This window comes from Tenrec ecaudatus, chromosome 1 (assembly GCF_050624435.1).
Source record: "Tenrec ecaudatus isolate mTenEca1 chromosome 1, mTenEca1.hap1, whole genome shotgun sequence".
NCBI lineage: Eukaryota > Metazoa > Chordata > Mammalia > Afrosoricida > Tenrecidae > Tenrec > Tenrec ecaudatus.
The window spans coordinates 219489224-219515463 of NC_134530.1; the positions used below are offsets into that span (position 1 = coordinate 219489224).

Genomic DNA, 26240 nt, shown 5'->3' on the forward strand with positions numbered 1-26240 from the left:
GCTACTCTACACTCACACCCAGCCAGTAAGTCCAGGAAGGTCCTGCTCCGCCCGCCAGCGTCGGCCCAGGTGCCTAAGCATTCGAGATGGCACGGGGACCAGGGCTCCAGGGGGCTGACATATTGATGAAGCCACGGCGGGTGGGGAGGGGGGCGGCTCGGAAGGGAGGAGACGCCGTGGAGCGGGTGACAGAGCACGCGGGGCACGGGAGCTGGGTGAGGGGCGCCCCTCGGAGCCCCAGTGGCTGGGCGGGGCCGGTGGGCGGGGCCTTGGGCGGTGCGCGGCGCGGGCAGGGTTACCGCTGGCCAGCGCTTAGTCCCGCCCCCAGAGGAGGCGGGCGACGCGCCCGAGGCTGGCCGCGCTGGGCGCCGCCGCAGCTCCCGCCGGCCCCTCGGTCCAGCCGTCCCTTCCCTGGACGGCCAGAGCCGGGCCGCCCAGCCCCCACCATGCCCCCCGCGGGGCTCTGCCGGGCTGCGCCGCTCGCTGCAATCGCCTTCTTGGTGCTGGGGGCTCCCCTGGGTAAGGGGATGGGGAGCGTGGCGGGGGGCGGGGGCTGGAGGAGAGGAGAGCGGTGGGCTAGAGGGTCTCCGAAGGAGACTCGCGCACGTCCTAGATGCTGGGGGGTCAGCAGGGAGCGGAAGTAGAGAGGGGCTGGGCCATGGGGGGCCGACCCTGGGGCGCGGGGTCCGCCTAGGAAGGGGCTTCTGGGGGGCTGATACGCTCAACGTGGAGACCAGAAGGCAGTCGCCTCACCCCCACCCTCCAACCAGTGTCTGGGAGCCCCGGGAGCGTGGGACTGGGACCCGCTGGAGGTGAACTGGCATGGCGACCACTGGGTACCCCCACCCCTGCCCGCAGCGCTGGCCAACGAGGACTGCCTGTGGTACTTGGACCGGAATGGCTCTTGGCATCCAGGGTTCGACTGCGAGTTCTTCACCTTCTGTTGCGGGACCTGCTACCAGCGGTACTGCTGCAGGGACCTGACCTTGCTCATCACCGAGAGGCAGCAGAAGCACTGCCTGGCCATCAGGTGGGCGCCCGCGTCCTCACCCACACCCCTTCCTCCACCTCCTCGGGGCAGGGGCCTTCGGGGCCTTTCTGCCCACCCTCCTAGCCCCTGCCTCTGCTCCGCCCTCCACCTGCGCACTCCCAGCTGAAGCCCCGGGCGCCAGCGGGCCCGTGGAAGCCGACGGTCAGTGCAGGGGCTCGGGCCGACCCGAGTGCCTTCAGGTTCTTCCTGTTGACCTGTGGAAGGGGGAGGGGTGCAGCTTCTGGGGAAAGCCCGGGCAAGAAGGCAGGAGAGTTGGGTTTGATTCCCAGGCCACTTCTCCTTACCGGTGCGACCATCCCCAGTTCTGCCCTCCTACGGGTCATTGCCTCCGCTTCGTAAAGTGAGAGGCTGGCAGAATGACTTCATTCTGAAGGGGACTGCGGAGAGCGCTATGCTTTCACCGAGCTTTGGAAAGGATGGCCCTCTTAATTTCCAAGGCTCCTCCCAGGGCTACCATGTTGTAAATCTAATCAATTGAGTTGAAGGTGTAGGACCGATCAGGGAGGGGGAAGCACTACAAATCCCAGCATGCCTCAAATTAGCCTGTCAGGCAGCAGAGCCCTCTGGGAAGTGGAGGTCTCCACTGGACCGACACTGGACTGGGCCCCACAGGGACTGTCCAACCCCTGCGTGCTGGGGCCCCCTGCTGGCCATGAGTTGGAGAAGTTTATGGGTTCCGTCATGAGGAGCCCTCCTCTTCCTGAGTGAGAGGACCTGTTCTTTATCTAAAGCCCCAAGACCATAGCGGGCATCGCCTCTGCCGTGATCCTCTTTGTTGCTGTGGTTGCCACCACCATCTGCTGCTTCCTCTGTTCCTGTTGCTACCTGTACCGCCGCCGCCAGCAGCTGCAGAGCCCCTTTGAAGGTACCCCTCGTCCTGGGCTGGGCTGGGGCTCATGGTGGGCACCCAAGAGCTCCAGACTCTGAGTTCTTTAGTAGTGTGCACTGTCTAGTCTCACTCCTGACGACATGGAAACCCACACGTTTGCTTATAAGCCCAGACTTACTGCCTCCGAGTCCATGCTGACTCACAGTTACCCTACAGGACAGGGCAGAACCGCCCCGTGGGTTTCTGAGGCTGCCACTCTTTTTTTTTTTTTAATCATTTTATTGGGGGCTCGTACAATTCTTATCACAATCCATCCATCGTGTCAAGCACATTCGTACATTTGTTGCCATCATCATTCTCAAAACTCTTTCTACTTGAGCCCTTAGTATCAGCTCCTCATTTTTCCCCCTTCTGCCCTCACGAACCCTTGATAATTTATAAATTATTATATTTTGGAGACTACGAGTAGAAAGCCCCTTCTTTTTTTCCAGAGGAGTGGCTAGTGATTTTGAACTGGTGACCTTGCAGTTAGCAGCCCAATGCACAACCATTATGCCACAAGGGCTCTTTGGATATCCCAGAGGCATAGTCAACATGGGACTGTATACAAGTGTGCACATATATATATGAATGTTCAACTGTGCACAGGGAGGGGGAGTAGCCTGTGTGCAGTGGGTCTCTGTCCTGACTCATGGCGGTGACCCACATGTGCAGAGCAGAACAGCTCCACAGGGCGGTCAAGGGAGTGACTTCGGGAAAGCAGGTAGCCAGGCCTGTCTTCTGCAGCTCCTCTGGGTAGGTTCAAACCATTAACCTTTGGCTGGTAATTGAGCACTGTACTTGTGCTTGAGTCACCCAGGGAACCGTGGGACCTGTAGCAGTGAGTGTAAATGGGGCGTGCTCTGGTGTGCCACAGAGTGTGTGCTTTAGGGTTGACATGCATGTATTTGCCCCAGCCTGTGGGGGCCCGAGGACTATTAACACCATATGGGGATTCAGTGGGAAGAGCAGGACCCCATGGGTGTCAGCTTGGTGGACTCAGACACTCAGACTTCTACCCTACCCTCTGCAGGTCCAAGGGAGCCATTCCCCAGGCCACTGTGCTCTCTGGCTCCGGGAGTCACCAGCATCTACTGAGGGGGATGGGTGTACTGGGCACACAGGGCTTGCCTGGACAGGAGGAGGAGGTGCCCCCCAGAAACCGCAACAATGAGTGCTCATCCTTGCCTCCCCCCCTAGGCCAGGAGATCCCCATGACAGGCATTCCTGTGCAGCCAATGTACCCGTACCCCCAGGACCCTAAAGCTGGCCCTGCACCCCCACAACCTGGCTTCATGTACCCGCCCAGTGGTGCAGCCCCACAGTATCCATTCTACCCGGCCGGGCCCCCCATGTACAACCCAGCAGGTAAGTCAGAACCCAGGCCCTGGCTCCTCCCCCCCATGCTCGGGAACCCACTTGGTTCTGTGCCATCCCCCACATTCCCTCCCTCTCCAAGACTCCCTGGGCAATGGAAGGTGGGAGTGGGGAGGAGGCCAGGGGGCTTCCTGTTTGCCGGGGCCATCACTGACCTCAGTTCTGTCTCCTTGACTTCCAGCTCCTCCCCCCTATATGCCAACGCAGCCCTCCTACCCAGGAGCATGAAGAGCCGCCGTGTGTTTCCACCGCCCCCACAGGGACACCAACCTTGGGAGATGCCTTCATCCTGTATCTGTGTCTGACCCTGGGGGCGGGCAGGGGGCCTCTGTCACCAGGCCCCAGACCAAGCCAAGCTCCGGGTCCAGTGGGGACAGAGGTGCAGGGAAGTGAAGCAGGAGCTGCACTGGATGGAGGCGATGACTGATGGTGGGGAGGGCTCCGGATGGATGGACTTATTTTTACAGAGGTGCAGAGAGGGCGAGCACTGCCTGGGTCACTGCCCCTGCCCTCAAACCGTCCCTCAGCCCCAGGCTCCCAGCGGGAAAGCTGGGCCTCCTCTGTGCCCGCTCTGGGATGAGATGGAGGCCCTGGGGGCGTCCCGGACAGTCTTCTCACTAGCTGGCCCTCTGGGCTGCTGGATTAAAGCTGTAAAAACAAAGCTCAAGTCTTGCCCATCCCTGGACCTATCCCACCTGGTAGCTCTGCCTTCAACAGGGCCACACTCCCAGGGTGTCCAAAAGGCAAGCAGGCAGCAGGGCTGGGGCACGGTGCCACCTGGGCCACAGGCACAGCAGCCCCAGACTGAGGGTCCTTGGACCAACTCCTAAAGCCGATGAAGTGGACTTTGCTATATTGGGCAGCTAACCTCCAGGTCAACAGTTTGAAACCACCAGTCGCTCTGTGGGAAAAAGATAAAGCTTTCTACTCCCATAGAGAGTTACAGTCTCGGACACCCACAGGGCCAATTCTACCTGGTAATAGAGTCATGACAAGAAGGAAACCGCATGGTGGCACCAAGTATTGTTTTTTAAAGATAGAGGGTGCGCTCACCAGCAGTCAGGCCTCCTAGACCAGAGAAGGTACTGCCACCTGTGTGAGGGCAGCGCCCCTCCACTCCCTGCCAGCAACCACAGTGAAGTCTGCTACTGCATGGATTCCAACTCGTGGCACCCCGGGGGTTACAGAGGAGAACTGTGCCCCATAGGGGGTTCTGGGCGGTAATGTTTCTGGAAGCAGTTGCCAGGCCTTCCTTCTATGGTGAGTTTAAACTGCCAACCTCCCAATTAGTAGTGGGCGCAGTGTGTACCTCCTGGCAGCCTCGTTTGGGCACACTTAGATCCGAAGTTGGGCTCATGCCACCCTGGGCGTGTCTCTGAAACTCTCCACACCTCACTTCCTTCCTCTACCACAAACCTCACTGCCATTGAGTCAATTCTGACTCACGGCAACCATGTAGGATGGCAGAATCACCTCTAGGTTTCCATGACTCAATCTGTATGGGGAGTAGAAAGTCTCACCTTTCATCCTCACAGAGGCTGGTGGTTTCAAACTGCTGGCCTTGCGGTTAGCGGCCCAACAGGGAACCCACTGCAACACTAGGGCCCCTTCTGTATCAGAGGGTGGGGTGTAATGTGGATGAAATTGTCAGTCCTTGTTTCCGGTCAGTTATCAGGAGTCCTAGGGCTGGAGATGGGGCTGAACAAGGCACGTCTGTTAGCTGCCTTGGATCTTCAGGGGTCTGTTCCCTAAGACCTCAGGCCCTCTTGACCCCCGTCAGTGCCTCCCCACCCCAAAGGCCAGGCAACGAGGACATGACTTCATCCTCCCCTTCTCCCACCAATTCTGCCCAGAGGTGATCTGGGCTGGTTCGGGAGGGAGGTTAGCCAGCCCCTCTTCCCCAGCCCTACTCCCTGGGATGCGATTCCTGTGCCTGCCAATAGAAGTTGGCAGGCGCCAGTCATCTCGTTTCTCATTTAAAGAGACAGGTAGCAGCATAGCCTGGCAAAGCCACTGGCAGCCCCACTCTCCTCCTTTCTCCAAGCCCCTCTGAGGCCAGGCTCCTTGCTTTGCCTTCTGCACTCACCTCAGCCTCCACCCTGGGCGCCAGCCCTGCCCCTCAGGTTTCTTCCTCTGGGCTCCTATACCCTCTCTCAAATGGACTCTGAACCGGCTACCCTACTGACTGTGCCCCCAGGGCCTTCTGCCACCCCCACAGGCTCTGCTCTCCCTGCTGAGGGCTGGAGCGCCCAGGTCAGCTGCTTCAGGGGCAAAGTCAGAGGGCCTTAACTCAGCCCCAAATTAGCTGCGCCTGCCAGTAACATCATCTGGCCCCTGGCTCTGACAGGGACGGTCAGCTGACATTGGCGGGGACAAAATGGGTCCACAGCTATGTCCTGTTTTCCCGGGGAGGGTGAGGTCAAGCCGGTGGCACCTGGAGTGTTCTGACACCTAGTCGGTTTTGCTTACCGCCACCATATTGGAACTTTTCCAATATGTCCTGTCAATTAACTCTGCAAAGCACGTAAAAGAACATCATTCTAAAAAAAATGTGGGGAGCTGGCAGAATGGGGCTTTCATGTGGCTTAGGGATCTGTAGCATCACATTCCTGCATCCCTCCCCTCTCCCCAGAAAAAATCCATCTCAGGAGCTCATCACCAGGGGAACAAGGACAGTCCACAGGGTCCAGGTGACTCCAAGACTATAACTGATCCTTAGGGTCACCTTGTCCCTCCAGCAGAACTTTCCCAAATCAAAGCAGCTCCCTCCAAGGGCATGGCCTTGGGTCTGATGGCCTCTGCCCTCTGGGGAGCCCATTTGGTATGTGAGGCATTGCTGGACTGAGGCTGAGGGAATGTGGAGGCCAACTGGAGCAGAGAGACCTTCCTCTTACAGGGACAAGTGAACTGGGGTGCCGGTGAGGTAGAGCTCTAGGGGGTTGTAGGGGTTCCCATGTGGGGAGACAGCCGTGGCAGGGGTTTAAGGAATATAACTGGGGTCATAGAAAAGGCGAGCAGGAAGGAGGGCGGACATGGAGCCCACCTGGGAAGGGAGGTCAGGAGGAGACTAGAAAGGTGATGTAGGAAGGGCTGAGAACAGGACCAGGGTCTGACCCGCTCCACATTCTATCCCCTTGAAACAACTGGGGGTCCCAAGGGTCCCAAGGAAGTCGGGCTGGGCGTGGGCAGCCAGCAGCGCCGGGGCTGCGGCCCTCGCTTGTGAGGAGGAAAGCGCTTCTCCCTGCAGGAGCTGGCGATGTGACTGGGTGCGGGCCCCTAGGGCTTGGGAGACTGGATGGTGACCCCGGGAGCGTGGAGGCAGGACTGCGTGGGGCAGCGGGAGCGGCTTCCGGGTGGACGCTGCGGACGCCAGACCCGGGCTTCTCCCAGCTAGGTAGGATGGACACGCATTTGAGTCCAAACTCATCAGCTCGGACAAATCATTTGCTCCTCGGGGCAAAGCCCCGCGTTCTCTCGGCGAGGGGGGCGCGCTAGAAACGAATCGATCCTTCGTAAGGAGAGCCGGCCAGCGGGGAACGTGGGGGCCCGGTGGTGCCCAGTCCGCAGAGCGCACCCACGAGCGGCCCCGGCTCAGCGATCCGAGGCGGCGAGCTGCGTGCGCCCCGAGGCAGCCCCGAGGGTGGGTGGCCCTGGGCTCCCTCCGCTCCACGCCGCGGGCTGCAGGCAATGGGAGGCAGCCCCCTGGGTGTCCGCAGGGTCGGGTCCAGCCCATCCCCGCTCCCACAGGCTCCGCGGAGAGCAGTGGCCCTGGCACTTGGTCGCCCGCAGGGGGCGCGGCGCTCCTGCGATCCGGGTGCCCTCTAGGCCGGGGCCTGAACTGGGGTAGGAGGCTGCCTTCCCGCAGCCCCGCCCCCTACATGGAATAGGGTTTACCTGGGAAGTGAGGTTCAGAGATGATAATACCATCCCGGCTGGGTGTGGGGGAGAATCCAACCCCACCCACCGCCATCGACCCCATCCAAGGCTGGAAGATGATCGACAGCCTCATCCTCCCACCCTTGGGGGCTGGTCGGTTTGAACTGCACACCTTTGGGTCAGCAGCCCAATGCCTTGCCCCAACACCACTGCATTGTGGGTTAAGGTCCCTAGAAAGGGCCTCCCAAGGTGACAAGCTGCTGTAAGCTCCGGAGGTCTGACTGTTAGCATTTGTCTGGGCTTCCACCGCCTTCCTGGGGCACCAGCGCTGGTCTGATTTCTCCAAAGGGTGGGAGGACTGGGCTACCTCAGGCTGAAGTCCCAAGCTGTGCCTTAATACCAGCTGCCTGATGACGGTGACGCTCATCTGTAAAATGGGCAGACTATGGGGGAATACCAGCGGAAGTACCTAAAGCTTCTAGCCAGACTGCGAGGAGCCCTTTTGCTGCCAAGGGTCCATCTGGATATTGGTAGCATCATTTGCAGGCCATGCAAAAGGCTCGGACTTAGACACTAGCTGCTCTCTGGTCAAACACTCCATCCACTCACCCCTGCTCTGAGGGCCAGCAGCCCTGGTGGCACGGTGGTGACATGTTAGGCTGCTAAGGCCGAGGCCAAGCGTTGGAAACCACCAGTCGCTGCTCTTTTCGAGAAAGAAGGACGTCCTGCTCCTGGAAAGAGCCTCTGTCTCGGTCTCAGGCACTCACAGGGGCGCTTCCTCCCTGGACCGGAGGCTCAGCAGAGTCGGCAACGGCATCAGCTCGATGATGGCAGTGGGTTTGGTTTGGGCTGTGCAGGTAGGAACTGCTTCTCTGGTGAGGTGTGTGGTGAGCTGGCAGGGATGGTGTTAAGGCCTTGGTTCCCCAGCCCTGATCAGCCTGGCGCCTGGTAGCACAGGCGAGAAGCTCTGGCTGAGCATGCTATGGTGCCATTGAATTCACTTGACCCACAGTGACTCCATGCCCCAGAGCATCACGTTTTCTAGGCAGTACTCTTTACCAGAGCAGACTTCCAGATCTTTTTTTCCGTGGAGTTCCTGGGCAGGTTTGAACGGCCAATCTTTTGATGAACAGCCAAGAGCTTTGGCATTGCACCGGAGCTAGCTGATGCCCTTTGAGGTCCCAGAGCCAACAAGTGTGTGCTTCCCCTCTCCTAGACCCAGCTATGGAAAGGCAAGGCAAGTGGTGGAGGGGAGGGGCAGACAGGGACCCTGGAGGTGGCAGGGGGTGTTCTGAGCTCTGCTCCCAGGCCCCACCTACGCTAGCACAGCAAGGCTGCTTCCGTCATACCCCAAAGATGCCAGGTCTGTTGTGTACCCAGCCATGGAAGCAAGGTCTGGAAACAGAAAACCCTGCTAGTGACTAGGCCCAAGGTGGCAGTTGCCCCACGGTGCCGGGTAGAGGTGAGGGCAGCAACTTCAAGCCAGCAGAAATCAGACGGATGCCTTGGACACATCAGAAAGATGCCCTGCAACTTGAACAGGGAGTGAACTGGGAGATTAGGGGAGAGTGTTGTGTGTGTGACTTCACCGCACTCCTGTGAGCGCCGCTCCCCAAATGGCTACTCCATTTCTCTGCCTGCTCAGGGATGCCTGCCTTCCTGGGCTTGTGACTGTTGTGGGGAGCTGGCCTTGAGCCCACCCTTAGGAAGAGTCATGGGCCGAGCATCCCCTGAACTTGCCTAATATAGCCATGTCAGGGCCCCACGCACCACGATGGCCTCATCCCCCTGAGAGTAGCTCCAGCTGATGACTCCAGGCTCTAAGGGTGAGCCCCCGGGGCCCGGGAGAGGGGGGTGGGTGGAGCGGCAGTACTACGGAGCGACCAGAGCCATTTACAGCTAATGTTTGTATATATTATCAAAATCTTATGGAAAAACAGATACATGGCTATTTATACAACAGCAGATGGTGAGGAAAACGGCTGCTTTGGCATCAAACCTTCAGGTCCGGCTGCTGTCTGCTCCTCTCCTCCCCTCTGAAGCCCCCTCCCCACCAGCTGCCTGTCCCTGCCACATCCTCTGCCTCCTCTGGGCTCACAGGGAGAAGAATGTGGGGGTGTCCTCAGGCCTCCCCACTCTCTCCTGAGGCCCCACTCCCTCTCAGTCCCTCAGCCACTGTCTCACATGGGGTCCCACTACCCAGCAGCCTTGCCCAAGGGCTCCTCAGAGGTCTGAATCCTGGCCCGGAGGGCATGGGGCTGGGATGGGTATGTGGCCCCAGGGGACAGCTTTCTTGGATCATAGACTTGCCACCGCTTGCCAGCTGGGTGGGCTCAGAGCAGTGCCAGTTTCTCAGAGGCACGCTAAAGGGACTCTTCTTGCCCAGAAATCTCGGCTCCAAGTTCAACAACAAGCAACCACAGACATTTTGGGAGCGCCTCGGGTGGAGGAAAGAAAGCGAGGAGAGGTCAGGTGTCCTTTCTTGAGCGTGGCCTCCACCTCACGCTCTCCGAGTGGCAGAATCGAGACCTCCAAAGCAGGTCGGTCGGTCGGTCTGGAGTGGGGGGCCAGGGTCTGTGAGGTCCTAGGAGGTGAAGCCTGGCAGTCTGGTCCTACTGAAGCAGTTTGGGTACTTCTACCTGTGGGAGCAAAGGAGAGGCAGGTTAGAGACAGGAACCGGGCTGGGGTCTCCAATTCATGCCACCCCTTTCCTTCTGGAAGCATGACACATCATCAATCCCCCTCCTCTCCATAAAAATTGGATCTTGAGGAGCTGATACCAGGGGCTTAAGTGGAGAGCAAATGTTTTGAGAATGATGAGGGCAACGAATGTACAAATGTGCTTGACACAATGGATGGATGTATGGATTGTGATAAGAGTAGTATGAGCTTCTAATAAAACGATTTTTTTAAATTGGATCTCACCAGAGGAGTGCTGGAATGATCATGGAGATCTCTCCTTTCTCTCCTAATATCTAGCCCCAAAGCACGGGGTTAGAGTCAAGTTCCACCATCAAGTTAGAGGGGCAGGTGGCCCAGACTCTGCCACCTGGGCAAGGCTTCCAGGGAGATGGGCCTTTGAGGAGGAGGGGCTTGTGTATCCCTGTCACTGGCTGGTCAAAGGTCAAACTCTCCCAGGGAGCAAATCTCCAAAGGCCTTTGGGATAAAGATGACAGACAGGACTCCACTGGTGCTGAGGGAGAATTCCATAGACCCACGATGGTGGTGGGGAGCGAAGCTCCGAGGTGCAGAGTGGCGTGTCCACCTCTGGTACATACAGATTTAGCTGCAAGATGCAGGAGGGACATGTTCAGTGGAGTTAGGTAATGGAGTCCTTCAAGTAGGGATAACGTTGAGCCTTGAAGGGTCTTGGAAAGCATCTGCCTGGAGGCAGAAGGACAGACCAGATGACCCGAAGACCCCATCAGCTCTGCAAGCCCAACGCTCATGCCTTCTGCAGCCCGGCCTTCAACACGCCCCTGCCCTTCCCCAGTCCCTGTAGCCCGCGCCTCCCACTGCTTACCTTCTTGAGCTGCTTGAGGTTGCTGGAACGGATGGCGGCCAGTAGCTGGTCTCGAGAGTTCTTCTCTTGGGCAGGGAGCACTCTGTCCCCCATCTTCCTCTGGGTCGCTGGTGAGAGTGAGTTCTTCAGGTTCTCCATGATAAGGGGTGGGGCCAAGGGAGGCGGAGGCGGGGGTGGGGCAGCTGGAGCACCCCCCTTCTTGGGTGAGTTCTTTGGAGAGGGCTTTGGAGATGGCTGCGGGGAGGGCTTGGGCGAGACCTTGGCCAGGGCGCCCACCTTGGGCACTTCCAGCAGACCCTTTCTCTCACCGCTGCCACCGCTGCCGCCGCCGCCGGCCTCCTGGGCCTGCCTTTGCTCCTGCAGCCGTTTCTGCCGCTGCTTGTCCATGTTGCGGCTGAGCAGGTTGGTGACGGTCATCCGGGGCCCCGCCAGCTCAAAGTGGTAGCCCAGCTTGAGCAGGGTGGTGTTCTCCTTGAGCAGTTTGGCGATCTCCATCTCCGTCTTGCCCCCGCAGATGTGGCGCTGGTTGTGGAAGCGGAGCTCGGTCAGCGTGTTGTTCTGCAGCAGGGCCCGGAAGATGGCCAGGATGCCTTTGCCCGTGATGTGGTTGGAGTCCAGGTTGAGGCTGGTGATGGTCTTGTTGGCCTTGAGCATGATGGCGATGGCGAAGGCCACGTGGTCGTCCGCCCGCGTGTTGGCCAAGGCAAACACGCGCACCACCGTGTTGAACTCCAGAGCCTCCGTGAAGCGGACCAGGATCTCGTTGGTGATGCAGTCGGAGTTGTTGACGTTAACCTCCGTCATCTCGGGGTCGTTGTTCCTCACTTTCTCCAGGGGCTCGTCAAAGATGCTGGGAGCCGCCTCCTCCTCCCCCTGGGCGGGGCCATCCGCGGCCTGGGCGGGGCCTCCGGGGGCGGCCTCGCTGGCTCGCTGGGGTTCCTTGTCGCTGGAGGGTCCCTGCTTCGCGGCTTTCCCGCCCTCCGTTTTGGTGTCCCGGTTCCCGCTTCCTCCCTGTGCCCTCTCCTCCTGCGTCCTGGCGCCTGGGCCCGCACGCTCCGGGGTCTTCTGCTCAGCCTCCCTCGCCGCGGCGGCGGCGGCGGGGCTCCTACTTGGCCCCTTTACCTTGGCCTTGGCCTCGGCCGGGGCCGGCGGCCCCTCCCCTTTCTTCCCCGCGTCGGGGCCCACCCCGAGGCTCCCGAGGCTCCCTTCCTTCCCCTCCCCCTTCCTCGCGGCGCCGGCCCTGTCCTCGCTCTTGCCGTCCGGACCTGCCTCCTTCCTGTCCACTGCGGCCTTGACCCGGCCCTTGTCAATGCCCCTGATGACCTTCTCCTCCTTGGGCTTCTCCTCCCGCCTGCCTTCAGCGCCGTCTTTGTCTCGGGAGAAGCTTTTCTTTAAGGCACCCCTCTTGGGCTCTTTCCCCCCTAAATCAGAGTCCCGCCTGGGGCCCAGGGGTTTTCTGCCGGCCTCTTTGCCCCTTTCCTCTCCATTCTTGGCATCTGGCTTGGTCTCCACTGGTTTGCTTTCCTAAGAATTCAGAAAAGAAAAATAAACATGAAGAGCCGCATGAGGGCAAGGCATGAGTAAGGGGACCACTTATGTAACTGCCCTTGAGCCTCAGAGGGACAGGCTGGGACCCGGAGAGGTGGGTGGGCTTCATGGAAACCAGCATGGGAATCAGGTTCCAGCCACGGAGAGATAGCAGCCTCGGGATCACCAGAGACTGAAGGCCCTGTGGCAGCTCCTCCCGCACAAGGTGCCCAGAGTCGCCCTTCTCTGCCAGGCGCGCTGGAAGGAGTGCGCCCGGCAGTGGCAGGCAGAACCACACTGGAGCCCGAGGAAAATGGATGGCAAAAGCCGTCCTATTGCCCCTGCCTTGATTTAAACGTCTGATACTTGGTCCGTGATGGAATTTTTCACTCATTTTGGGTTTTCAGACGAGAACATGAACATACTCCTTATCTTGATGGTTCAGTCTGGGTGCGCTCCCTTCCATGTTGTGTCTGAGTGACATGCCGCACACATCTCACTCTAGTCCCGAATTTACTTCCAACGGGTTCAGTCAGCGGTTCTCAAATACTGAAATTTGATAAGCCCCTTGTCAAAAAAAGTCTTGGGGGCACCAACAACATAGAGTTGCTGACATTTTATTTTTACGAATCGGGGTATTTGTAAATCCTGCCTTCCGTCCTGAGGGGCAGGGCGGTCCAATGGGATGCTCACCTTCCACGCCGGAGACCAGAGTTCAGTTCCCAGCCTCCAGCACAGTCAGTACCCATCGGTCTGTGGAGGCTCATGCGTGGCTAGAGTGCTGAAGAGGTTTCAGCCGAGCACCCAGGCTAAGATGGGTTATAGAGTCCTGGTGAGACATCTGCTTCCCGAAATCAGCCGGGGAGAACCCAATGGATCACACGAGATGGACGGCAATTGACCGTGGGTTTGGTGCAAGACCGGCGAGCATTGTGTTCCACTGCATCGTGGTGGAACAGTGTGGGGCCCACTCGAGGGCCACCAGTACCAACTCACCACCACCATCTCGTTGATATTAAGAGGAGGCCTGGCGGTGTGGAGGTTATGCATTGCCCTGCTAACCTCAAGATCAGCAGTTCGAAACCACCAGAGGCTCCGTAGAAAGACCAGGTGTTCTACTCACACAGCTACGGTCTCCAAACCCCACAGGGCCAGTGCTACCGTGTCCTATAGGGTCGCTGTGAGTCTGCATGTACTCAACAGCAGTGAGAACCATACGGAGGTCAAGGAGGCATCATAGACTAAAGGACCTCGCCACTGAATGTGAATTCAAAGTACAAAGTATTGAGCTTAATTTTCTAGTAGTAGTTTTGCACCTCTCTGGGCAGCTCTGGACTCCCCCAGACTGGCTGGCCTCGGGAGGACTCTGGCAGACTAGAGACCTAGCTTTCTGCATCTCTGTGTTGACAGGTTGCTCAGAGAAGTTACGGGGTCCTGTGTGCACCACCCTTCATGCCCCCGGGCCTCCAGCCCTCCCTCTGCAGAGCTGGAAGAAGCCACGAGGCTCCAGGTTTGCCCATGGGAGCAGCAGGACCCCTGCCCTGAGAATAGAAGGGAGAGCTGCATTGTCCAACTGGAAAAGCATGCATCGATAAAAAGAAACGACGGCTCCCTGAAGCACTGCCAGACCTGAGCAACGCTGGGGAACATTGTGTTTCGCAAACCCCGTCAGCCTTACAAAGACAAATATTTAACAACACTACTATTATAAGCAAGGGCAAAGAAAAAGAAACAGTTTTTTACCCTGAAAGATAAGGCTCGATGACTACGAAGAGGCCAGGGACGGGGTAGGAGAGGCGGGACAGGATGCTGAGGGTGGGGCTGGGGGGCAGGAGAGAGGGAGAACCGCATTGATGGAGGGTCTCACTGGGTAGTGTCTAGTTCTTCTGCTAAGATGCGCTGGGTAACTATATACAGCGTGCTTTTTTTTAGTGTGCTTCTTTGAAAACCAAATTTAAAGCGGGGGGAGGGGGGAGAGCCCAAACTTCTAAATTCCTTAGCCCTTGGGCCTAAATATTCGTCTGAGTGGCTGGAGAGAAAAAAAAGAGAAGTAAAGTCCATGTGAAATGAACTTGTAGTCTTTAGTGACATCCAAGTTCATTTCAACCATAGGAAGAAATAAAATAAAAGCTTGTAAATGGGAAAAGCCACACCCACGGGAGGGAGCAGAGCCTCCAGGGATGCTGGGATGGCCTTCCCGGTGGCAGGCCTTTGGAGAGGAAGAACACTGGCAGGCTCTCTGGAGTGTAGCATTCCAGCTCCCTCTCTGGCCCTGGGAGCTCCTCCCTGCCCCTCACCCTCCCAGAGGGCATGGAGGCTGCTGCTGGCCCTATGGAGACGGCCTGTACCTACAGAACAAACACTTGTCTTTGGGGACCAGCCCCGGGATTATTTAGCAGCTGGAGTCCTTGGCTTCTTGCTGGGCACAGGCTGGTGAGACAGGGCCTAGGAATGCTCCCCTTCCCCCACCCCCTGCCCAGCTGCCCCTGGGACTCTTGGGTAGTGGAAGCAGAGCCCCCTGTGGGGGCTGGCTCAGGACTGCGTGCAGAAGTGGAGGTGAGCATCCTGCACCAGGATTTGAAAGGAAGAGGGAAATAGGACCGGGCACAGGAGACCATCGAATGGGCCAGCCCTTCTGTTGTCACTGTCACCTGTCCCCCCATCCCCCCAGGCTCCTGGAGATGCCCCGCATGACAGGATGGGACCTTTGGGACTCAGAGTTTTCAATGTCTGTGTTCCAGAAGTGGATCCCCAGGCCTTTCTCCCTGCTCCGTCTTCACCCGGAAGTGCTGCTGAAACCGTTTTCACACTATGACCACACACAGGCCTCACTGGCAGCGGGGGTGGCTGTGCAGAGTGCCTGGCAAGAATGCCAGCACGGGGCACGGAACCACTGGGACCTCGGAGATGGCTGCTGGGCTAGGCCACCAGGCCTTTCTTCCAAGGTGTCTGCGCGGGGAGGGATCGAACTGCAAGCCTTTCAGCAGCTGGGCACATGAGCCATTTATACCACCCAAGGACTCCTCCGCCGTGGTCGGACACTCACAAAGGACCCTGGCGGCGCAATGGGTCACGTGTTGAACCGCTAACCCCAAGGTCAGCAGTTTGAAACCACCAGGAGAAAGACAGGGGCTTTCTACTCCCGTCCAGAGTGACAGTTTTGGAAATACACAGGGCAGTTCCATCCTGCCCCACGGGCTCGCTGTGGGTCTGAACTGACTGACTGAGTTGAGTCCAAAGGTCTACTCATAGCTTGGCCAGGGGATCGATTCCCTCCTTTCTCCAGGTTCACCGTGGGGTTCCATCGTGAATCCCTCCTCCCACCTCAGGAGTCGAGGGGAGAGACCTGACCGCTTGTTTTCCCAAACATCAGGCTCTCTCATAGCCTGTGGGTCCTGTGGGATTCCCAAGCTGATCACAGACCTCCCTCAAGGGAAGCTGGGGATCCGAAGAGAGGCTAACTCAGACAACATCACACAAGTGCAGAAAACGGGTTTCCAAACTGTCTCACCAGCAGCCACTATGTTCCTGTGACCTTCTCTGACCTTCACAGACAGGGCAAAGCACTACCTGCCATCCCCCCCACCCCCGCCCTCCGAGCCTCCTCCAGCATCACGCTGGGTGTGTAGGTCTCCCTGGCCACCCAAACACACAATCTCCCAGCCCCCTTTAGACCCGGGACTCCAAGTCACAGCCTCTGCCCTTCCCAGCCACCCTGATTTTCCTGTTCTGACCCCAGGTCCTGCCCCCTCACTGCTCGGGCCCTTCCCTCACACGGGGTCCTGGTTGGCTTGGATCTGCCTGGTGCCTGTTTCCAAGGAGAGGGGCCAGCCCTTTAAAAAGAACCCTAATGAAAAACAGGCTGGGGAGGGGGAAGGGCTGATTAATCACCAGTTTCCTCCAAATAGCCAGGAATGAGTGGGCCTGGGGCCTGTTGCAGCCCGTGTGGCCAGAGTGCTCAGACGTTGCCTTAAAAGGAGAAGGAGCCCAGCGTCCTCCCAGGGCTGGAGTTTCTGTGGAGGCAAGCCCTAAGCCCCAGCAGAGCAGCCTCCTTATTGTACTTATCAGACTGGGGATCCCGGCTGACCAACTGCTCTTTTGCTTCTAGACCTGCAGGTGCAGCCTGGTGACTCTGGAGGTGATTTTTGCCTGAGTGCCTGTCTCTCTCACCTACTGAGTTGATTCTGAGCTGTAGTGACCCGATAGGACTAAGTAGAACTGCCCCTGTGGGTTTCTGAGGCCATAACTCTTGACAGGAGGAGAAAGCCTCATTTTTCTCCCACAGAGTGGCTGGTGGATTCAAGCTGCTGACCTTGTGATTAGCAGCTCAGGGTGTGTCTCTGGGTCTCACTTTATGGGTTGCCACCCCTCCCCCATAAAAAGAAGGGTTCAGGTGACATATAACACAGAACTTCCCCAGGGACAAAGTCCACAGCCCACAGGGACAAAGCAGCGATAATGTTTCCTCTACTTTAAGATTAAGGGAAACCCAGAAAGGATCGAACCACATGCGACATCACAGGTTGCAGGAACCTAGCTGCCAGGCTCCCAGGAGGGAAGCCGCTCCCGCTGACCAAAGGCCTGCCACTTGGTGGTGCTTGCCACTGCCTTGGGATGAGGCTCTGCTGGGTAGGGCGAAGCATCTCCTCTTTCCCTCAGGGCCTCTGACACTGCCTCCTGTAGGACACCTTCCCTGACTGGCGAGAACTTCTCACCAGCCTTCTTGCCAAAAAACCCAAACTGGAATTGGTTCTGACCTACAGAGACCCTCATAGGATGGGGTACACTGCCGCTGTCGGTTCCCCAGACTGTAACTGTTAAGAGGGGAGGAAAAAGCATTGCGAGTCTATCCAGATGCCCCCTAGGAATGGGAACCCCTGAGGGCAAGGGCCACACTGTCTGTCTGTGTGCCATGCACAGCCCCGACCCACACTGCCCTGTGAAGACCAGCCTGTGGTCATCACTCTCCTTTGGGCAGCCCCGCACCTGTAAAGGAGGTCTCTTTCTCTCTGCAGAGAAATCCTGGTCCCAGGCTGTCCCCAGAGGAGGGGCAGCCTGGGGTGGAAGGAGCAGAAGTCCTTTGCTTGGAGAGTTCACCTCCGAGACGCTAGCCTGGGAGGGTCCGAGGTGAGAAGGGCAGGGCAGCTACCACATCCCAGGCCAGGAAGGACACTACATGGATCCAGATGCTTGTCTGCCTGCCTACCTGCCCAGAGCAAGAAGAGCCAGGGCAACACCACTCAGGTGACTGCACCTAGTCTCTAGCTGTGTCCCAAGGGCCAACCAGGGAGGCTCTGGAGGCTCTGTGTGGAGCTCCCAGCTGGGGACCGAGACTGTGCCCTGCTCCCACCCCCCCGCCCCCCCGCCCCGGTAGGTTATAGACTTCTCTGGAGCCTCAGCAGAAGTTGCCAGGGGCATTGGCAGCCTCAGTGTGGGATGGAGCCTGTCCCTGACCTGCTCTGGTTCCTCCTGGACCACAGGTCTCTGAGCAGCAAGTAGAGCACCAGGACAGCATGTGGCATCTCGGCCTGTCCTCTGAAGCTATCTGCCCATGGGGCTTACTCACCCATCCATTCATTCATGCCTCTGTTCACCAAACAGGTGGGGTGGGCAGCGGAGGGGGACCACCAATCCTGGGCCAGGGTCCCAGTGCTCTGTGGAGCACATCTCTTTACCTGCACCAGGTGGGGGTGGTGGCAGACAAGGGGACATGTTGACATCAAAGTCCACAGAGCAGGGAGCTGACCCCCGCAGAGCAGGTGTCCCTGGCTGAGACCACCACCTACTGCCTCAGTCTGAGCCTCATTGTCAACGTGGGTTCCCAAAGCCCGGCATGCCCCCTCCCTCTACCCCCCCCCCACGCCACCCCGGGTGTTGTGGGGCAGAACTGCTCCGTGGGGTGGCTGTGGTCTCTGACTTGTGGCAGTAGATTGTCAGGGGGTGGTCTGCAGCTGCTCGCTGGGTGGCTTTGAGTCACGACCCTTGAGGTGCCTCGCTGAGAGCATTGGGCCTCTCGGGTCCTTGAAAAATCCAGGTATCCCCTTTCTCCCTGTTCCCCTCGGAAGTGTCCCCATTCCTGCCACGACTCAGGGACAGGGCCTCACTTGACACCTCCCCCAACAGCCTCCTAGCGCACTCTTCACTCAGAGCCCACCCTGGGGAGCACTAGCACGCTCCTCAGCCCTGCAGTCACTGCTAGGCATCCTCTTGGCTGCCGGGGTCCCTGGGAGGGCTGAGAGTGGGGGTGGGTGGGATGAGGGCCAGAGACAGGGGCGGCGTGAAGGACGTGGGTGGGGTGGGATTATGACCTCACTCCCTTAAGTTTGCACCACTGGAAATACGCTTCTCAAAAATGGAAATGGTAACAGGGTTGCCCACGTGTCTACCCCTCTGCTCCTGCCCACAGACGGAGTGTAGTGAACCCCCTAAAAACAGAGACTGAATATAGAGTTCTTCATGTGGGGCTGGGGGCTTCATCATAAGATATAGGGGCTGCAGAAGTGCCTTCCTTGTTGTCTTTTAACACTCATCGTGACTGCCTTTCTGGAGCCCATCCCCCCCCAACCTACCCCTAGTCTCAATGCCCCCTCTAGTCCCACCCCCCTGACACACACTCCTGAGCCCTGTGTGGGTGCTTGTTGATGACCAGAGGTCACAGAGTGACAGGCTGGGATTAGACACTATCCTCACACTGCCCAGGGGAGGTCATCAGCTGGGGGGTGGGGTTGGCTCAGAGAGATCCCACCTGAGACCCTGGTAAGGCCCCTTGTACCAAAGACCAGGCTGGAAGCTCTGCCCCTGGACCGTGTGAGAGCTACTGCCTACACAGCCGATGGCTTGAGCAATGCCCCCTTCCCTTCCCCTCCCCACCCCACGAGGGGTGGGGGCTGTCAGCACGCTTGGTTTCAGAGGGGTTATCTAGGCCGCGCCCCCGGGGACTGGTGCACCTGGCAGGCGGGCTGGGCGGCCAAGGCCCATGCAGTCACGGAGCTAAGAAAAGCTGTGCCCCTGCCGGCAGCCCAGATGCCCCCTGCTGCCCTGTCCCCACCCTGCCTGACCTCTGCCTGGCTTCCCAGTGTCTCTGTGAGCACATGGGGCAACTCCCAGGGGGCTGGCGGGCAGGCTCCAGCCCCCAGCTGGGGTGGGGTGGCTGAAGCCGGCAGGCCTCCGGCCTGGGGACAGGACTGGGCAGGCCCAGGCTGTCTCCGCCCCCTGGTACAGAACAGCAGCGAAACTCTCCAACTGCAGACCCTCTGTTCAGAACGGCAAACCTGATGCCCCAATAGGACACGGTGCCCAGCCTGGCGTGCCAGTCCACCAGAGAAAACAACTCTTCCCCTGTGCTCGGTCCTGTCCCCCAAATTTCTTAGTCCCCAGAGCCTCCTCCCCACAGCTCCCTCATCTCAGACCTCCACTCTCCGACATAGCAACCCATGAACCTCAGCAGGTGCGGTCGCATGCCCCGCCCGGTGTTATTCACGCCCCTGATTCCCACAGCTCTGCCAGGTGCTTCCTATCCTGACCCTCATGGTACTGGAAAACCAGACCAAAGCCCACAGGCACCAGGAAGGGAAGCCCAGGATCTCACAACCTTGGAGGAGGAGGAGGAGGAGGAGAAGGAGGAGGCAAGGAATCCATTGGGTTGGGAGGGTTCACAGAGACTCTGTGTCCCACTGCTGCATGAGGTGGGGTGGGAGGGCGCCTGGGCTAAGGCACTCTTTCCCCTCCATGCCCAGCCCAGAGACGCTTCTCCCCCGGGCTTCTCCCTGAGCACCGTGTGCCTTGTCAGCGATTTGTCACAGCCAGGCCTTGGCCGGCACTCACGGTTTACAAGGTGCCGGACACCGCGCTAAGTGCTTGTCCGCCAGGACACACATCAGGCTGTGCTCTGGGGTGCTGACTGAAAGGTCAGCAGTTCAAACCCACAGCTGTTCCTCAGGAGAAAGATGAGGCTGTCTATCCTTGTGGGTTTTGACCCTTTCACAGGGGTCGCCCACTTCATAACTAGTAAAATGACAGTGATGAAGTAGCAACGAAGACAATGTGATGGGTCGGGGGGTCACCACCACCTGAGGAACGGCGTTAGGAAGGGTGAGACCCACTGCTCTAGAGAGTCACAGTGTCAGAAACCCACAGGGGCAGCTCTGTTCTGTTCAGAGGGGCACCGTGAATCAGAGTGGACTTGATGGCAGTGGAGTTTTGGTTGTTGTTTTTTATTTCAGATAAACGTGTGCTTTCAAAGTATGAGTACAATCCCAATAGGATGTGGGACGTGTGTTGCCGGGCAGTTGGCAGGTACCATCGAGTGGATCTGGACTCACGGGTGCTCTGTGCTGCGGAGCAGAACTGTCCCAGGTAAGCTTTCCTCGGCTGCCACCTTTTTTTAAAAAAAATCATTTTATTGGCAGCTCCTAAGAGATCATAACAAGAAAGCAACTGTTTTGAGAATAATGATGGCGACAAATGTACAAATGTGCTTGACACGATGGATGGATGGATGGATTGTGATAAGGGTCATACGAGGCCCCAGTAAAGTGATTTAAAACAAGAAAAGAAACAAAGAAATGAAATGAGCAAAGCATATGCCTTTCACAGAAGAGCGAGTCCACATGTCCAAGAAACATACAAAGATGCTCAGAGGCACTCCTGGTCAGGGAAATGCAAATTAAAATCACAACAGAGGGAAAAAATTATAACTATCTTAAGATATCATAACAATCCACAGAATCAGCTACATCAAGTGAACTTGTTCCTATGTTGCCATCATCCTTTCAAAGCATTTTCTTTCTCGTTGAGTGTGGAGTTTTGAGGCCACTCCAGGGGTGGGCAGAGCTTGGTGAAGTTCCAGTCTTAGCGGGAGGAAGCTTGAGGGAGGGGCCTGGGCAGGAGTCAGAAACCAAATAGGAACAAAACAGAACTGTTGGCCAGTGAGTCCATTACGACTCCCAGCCCTGTTGGTCAGGATAAAACTGCCCTCCTGAGACTGTCACCCTTTCCTGGAGCAGAAATCCTCATCGTGCTCCTGTGGAGCAGCTGGTGGTTTCGAACCACTGACTTTGTGGTTATCAGCCCGTCGTGTAACCCACGACACCGCCAGGGATCCTCAGGCAGGAGAGGGGGCAGTCATTTGGCTGCTCGGGTGGAGAGCCTCCTTCTGGGCCTCACCATCTGACTTCCCCCCGCTCCCAGAGGCACGTGAGGGGGGTGCTGACATCCATCACATGCTCACATCAAACCGGAAAACCAACCGGGTCGCCATGGCGTCGGCTCCAAGTCCCGGTGCACCCCACATGTAGCAGTGGTGCCCCCCACAGCGCCGGTGTGGCTGCCTCGACACCAGGCGTGCCTCTGGGGCAGGGCTCGGAGCGCCGACCTTCCAGTTAGGAGCGGAGCACTTCACGGTTTGTGCCACCCAGGACAACTGCACACCATCTCAGCGCCGCAGAGACAAAGCGGTGAAAAGGCACAGTTTGTGAGCAGGGAGTCACAGCTTTTGGATGGGGTGTTTGGGCCTCGGGGGTAGATGGCATTATTTCCCAAAATTTATAGATGGTACTCTTCTTGGAGAGTGGGAAAGCAAAACACACAGCTTTGTGCCAGGCTCCGGGTCAGCTGCGGGCAGCACTCAGACCGGGGTTGCGCAGAGGGCCTGTGACGGAGGAAAAAGTGATGGCCAAAGCCTGTCTGCAGCCCAGGCACCTCCACGGGCCCCGCGGCTCTGCAGTAGAAAGGCGAGGCTGCTCACTCCCATCGAGATTTAGAGCCTACAGGGTCACAGCGAGTCAGATGGCACTGAGTTTTTGCTGCTGTTAATCACCACGTGGTGATGAAAATGGCGTTCGAATACTGACCTGAAGGTTGGCTCTTTGAAACCACCCAGCGGTGCCACAGGAGCAAGCCCCGGGGCTGTGCGTTTGTAAAGATTATGTCAGAGAGAGCCCTCTGTGACCGGCGGGTTTCCAGGAGTGGAACCGAGTTTATAGCAGCGAGCAGATGAGTCTTCCTCAGCACCTACAATCCTTCTCCTGCTTCTGGCAGGGAGGTGGCACTTCTCCCTCGCTCCCTTCCCTTCCTCACCTGTCAGGGCCCCTCTCTGTCTCAGTGAGTCTCCCCTGGGGGGCGGGAGGAGACCCTGGACTCCCTAAGGGCAGGAGTGTGCCTACTGTTCACTGAGCATAATGCCTGGCACCCCACAGAGGCTGATAGGGGTGGAATGAATGGATGAATGAATGATGTCTGGCAAATGAAGCCAAACATGCAGCTTGAGATGATGAAGGCCAAGAAAGCTTGCAGAACAGGTACCTGGTGGAGCCAGGATTCGAGCATGAATAAGTGAATGGTAAAACAAGACTGGAAAAAACAGGAGTTGATCCCAAGGGCTCAAGTAGAAAGAAAATGTTTTAGAAATGATGATGGCAACATGTACAAATGTGCTTGATACAATTGATGTATTGATGTATGGATTGTTATACGAGCTGTAAGAACCCCCAGTAAAATGATTTATTTAAGAACAAAAACACAATCATCATTTGGAGAGGAGCAGAGGGGAGGGCCGCCTGGCGTGCTGAAGGGAACCATAACCAGCGTCTCTGAATTGTGTGTGTCAAGAAAACGGAATTGGCCAATAGGGTGTTTATGTAGACAGGGCCCTGGTGGCATTCTGGGTTGCATGTTGGGCTGCTAATTGCAAGGTCAGAAGTTCAAACCCACCAACTGCTCTGCAGGAGAAAGACGAGGCTGTCTGTTCTCATAAAGACTTAACAACCAAAAAAATAAAGAGGACCTGATGTAAAGGGCTTAAATGGAGAACAAATGCTTTGAAAATGATTAGGGCAAAGAATGTACGGATGTGCTTTATACAATTGATGTATGTATATGTATGGGTTGTGCTAAGAGTTGTATGAGCCCTTAATAAAATGTTTTAAAAAAAAAGACTTACAACCTCAGAAATCCACAGGGACAGTTCGGACTCTGTCTCATAGGGTCACTAGGAGTCAGAAAGGACTCAGGGACAGTGAGTTTTGAGATAGAGCAGTGATGGAGTCCAAGGTTGAGGGGAAGCAGCTGCAGTGCCAATGGGCTCAAGTGTCCAGGGAAGGCTGAGTCAGGGCTCCCACAAGTGAGTGTTGGGGATAAGGGGACCAGGGTACTAGAAAGACCTCTGCTGGAAGCTCTCCAGATTCTCTGTCCCTTTCCCTCCTGGAGCAGGGTCTGGACCAGGCTGACCCATCATTAGCTTTGACAGTAGGGCACCTCCTGGGCAGGTTCAGCATCCTGGAGTCCACACCAAGAAGGTTCTCGGGCTGCTTGCTGAGCAGCTCAAGACCTTGAGGCTGCCCAGGGCTGGAGGAGGAGCTGGGAACTAAACGCCTGCTGGGCAAGTCAGGCCAACTCCCCAGAGTCTGCCCCAACTGATGTTCCTTAAAGGAATGCAGTAAACAAGGAGAAGGCCAGCTCCGGGGCCAGAGCGAAGGGGAGGCCTGACAGCCATTTTACTTTCCAGCTTCACCTCAGTATCCCAAAGGGCCGAACAGATGGGAGAGGTCAAGGTCATGTTGCCCAATGGAGACTGTTAGCTTCAGGCGAAGGCGCCAACCCCAAGAGCCGCCTTCCATCAGCTCCTTTCTTCAGGGCCTCACTCTGTGTCAGCGCTGAAACACGGTAGGTCAGCCAGGACAAGGCTGGAGGGGCCTTGACACCTCCGTGCCGATCCTCTTGTTGTTGAGGACAGTGTGTGGGAACCAGGGAGACCCACACCAGTTGCCATGGCCGCCATTCTGACCCGGGCGACCCCATGAGCTCGGGAGCTTTCGGTGGTGGTGGCCTTTCTTCTGTGATGCCTTCGGTGGATTCAAACCTCCAGCCTTTGGGTTGGTTAGTAACGGAGAGCTTTACCCTGTGCACCACCAAGGGATTCCTGAGTGAGACTGAAGCCCTGATAAAGGGCAGGTGTCATCTGCTTTTCAACGCGCACCTATCCCTCTTACTCTCCAGGTTCCCAGCTCTCTGTCTCTGTTACTCCCACTGGGCCAGGCCCACACCCTGACTCCTCTGCCCGCCACCACGTGACTGCTCCACATCCTTTCCTGTGAACCAGGCCAACCAACCACGTCTCTCCAACCACGTCTCTCTAACCACCGTCTCTCCAAACACTGTCTCTCCAACCACGACTCTCCAAACACCCTCTCTCCAGTCTCCTCAGCCTTGGTCACACCTGCAGGTGGAAGCCCTTGCTCCGTAGCAAACTGATTCTACACCTGGGTTGCTCTGCTCCCAGACCGCTTCTCTCTCCCAGATGCCAGAGAGAAAAGAACTGAGCTCCTGGTGTGGCCGCCTGCAGCCGGACCGCCGTGGAGCGAGGGTGCTTCCTGCTCACATGTGGACAGGGTGAATGAGCCGCCCTCCTCTGGGGCAGGGCGGCCATGGTCCTCCAGAGGGCTGAGCAGACCCCTCCTGAGGGCCTGAATGGAAAGCCTTCACGGCAGTGTCTGATGACGGGAAGCTTCCCGCAGAAGTTCACAATCACTGCTGTTCTCCTACTGGGAGAACGTGCCTTTCCTTTCCCTGGCTGGTGAACACCTGCCCGCCATGGTGCTGTCGTGGTTAGGTGCCGTGGAGTCAGTTCCACTCACAGCCCCCCTGTGCACAGCAGAAGCAACCACCACCCGGTGCTGCCCCAGCCTCCCATGGTTCTTGCGTGCAGCCCCATCGCTGCAGCCACTGTGTCCGTCCATCTTCTTGAGGGCCTTCCTCTGTTTTTGCTGCCCCTCCACTTCACCAGGGACTGCTCTCTCCTGACAACACATCCAAAGTACAGGAGACCAAATCTCAGCATCCTTGCCGCTAAGGAGCATTCTGGCTGTATTTCTTCAACAACAGATTGGTTTCTTCTTTTTTTGGGGGGGTGGGGAGGGTTTTTCCGAAACCTGGGAATGAACTGGTTTCTTCTTTTGTTCTTTTTCAATATTCTTCACCAGCACTATAATTCAGATGCTTTGATTCTTCTTTGGTCTTCCTTGTTCGGTGTCCCACTCTCACACGCATCGAGGCAATGGGAAAGACTGTGGCTTGGGTCCAAAAAACCCTCCAGGTAATCCCTTTGCTTTCAACACTCTGAAACGATCGCGTGCAGCAGATTTATCGAACACAACGATCTCTCTCTCTCTCTTTTTAAAAAAATCATTTTATTGGGGGTTCATACAACTCTCATCACTATCCATCCTTCCATCCATTGTGTCAAGCACATTTGTACATTTGTTGCCATCCTTATTCGCAAAACATGTGCTTTCTGCTTGAGCCTGGAAACTCACCTACACATCTCCTTTTGGCTTTCCTTGGCTCGTAGCACAAGGAAGAGGGCGCCCACCTTCCTCTCTCCACTGAGCGCCCATGGTCTCTAACCCAGAGACCTCTCCATCTTTACTGGCACTGCCTACGCTTCTCCACATTCACCAAACCCTGCCTTCTCGATACCTTCCAAGTTCTGCCCTCTCCCCCCACACCTTCTATGCTCTTCTTTGTTAAAGAGTTCTAGTCACACCTCTCTGCTTAAAAAAAAAATCTCTATCCACTCATCACCCTAATACAATCTCCCTTCACCCTCTACCACCCCACATAAGTCACTCCCATCCAAATCACCATGGACTCACTGGTTGCTAAGTCACACTCACATCTTTTACTCTTTATCTTGTTTTGTCGTGTGGGCAGCGTTTGATGTGGTTGACCAGGCCCTCCCTTCTGGAATGCTCTCTCCTGGTTTTCCTCCTAGCTCTCTGACGGCTCCTTTTCAGTCTCCTTCCAGGTTTCTCTTCCTGTTTGTCACTTCAACTGTGGGTGTTTGCTGGGTATTTCTTATGGACTGGGTTGTCTATCTCCCAGACACTTGTTGGAATCCTAACTCTTATACCTGAAGATGTGGGATTTTCTTTGTTATTGTAATTATACTATAGCCAAGTATGATGGGTTCTAAATCTAATCACTTCTGAATTACCTAACAAAGTTGAATAGACACAGATAC

General features: G+C 57.1%; 2 protein-coding genes across 2 annotated transcripts in view; one reads left to right on the forward strand and one right to left on the reverse strand.

The window, feature by feature from the left end:
• The first annotated feature begins 347 nt into the window (after positions 1 to 347).
• SHISA4 (shisa family member 4) lies at positions 348 to 3957 on the forward strand. The gene is made up of 5 exons (XM_075528856.1): positions 348 to 519; positions 859 to 1030; positions 1783 to 1916; positions 3120 to 3287; positions 3478 to 3957. The coding sequence occupies exons 1-5, from the start codon at positions 447 to 449 to the stop codon at positions 3522 to 3524; spliced, it is 594 nt and encodes a 197-aa protein (XP_075384971.1). The 5' UTR covers positions 348 to 446; the 3' UTR covers positions 3525 to 3957.
• A 5107-nt stretch (positions 3958 to 9064) lies between these two features.
• Positions 9065 to 26240, reverse strand: part of LMOD1 (leiomodin 1) — a 43830-nt gene continuing 26654 nt past the window's right edge. The window contains exons 2-3 of the mRNA XM_075528847.1: positions 10697 to 12220; positions 9065 to 9811 (exon numbers count right to left, since the gene is read on the reverse strand). Coding sequence (XP_075384962.1) covers positions 9785 to 9811; positions 10697 to 12220 — 1551 coding nt within the window. The 3' untranslated portion in view covers positions 9065 to 9784. The remainder of the gene's footprint in view (positions 9812 to 10696; positions 12221 to 26240) is intronic.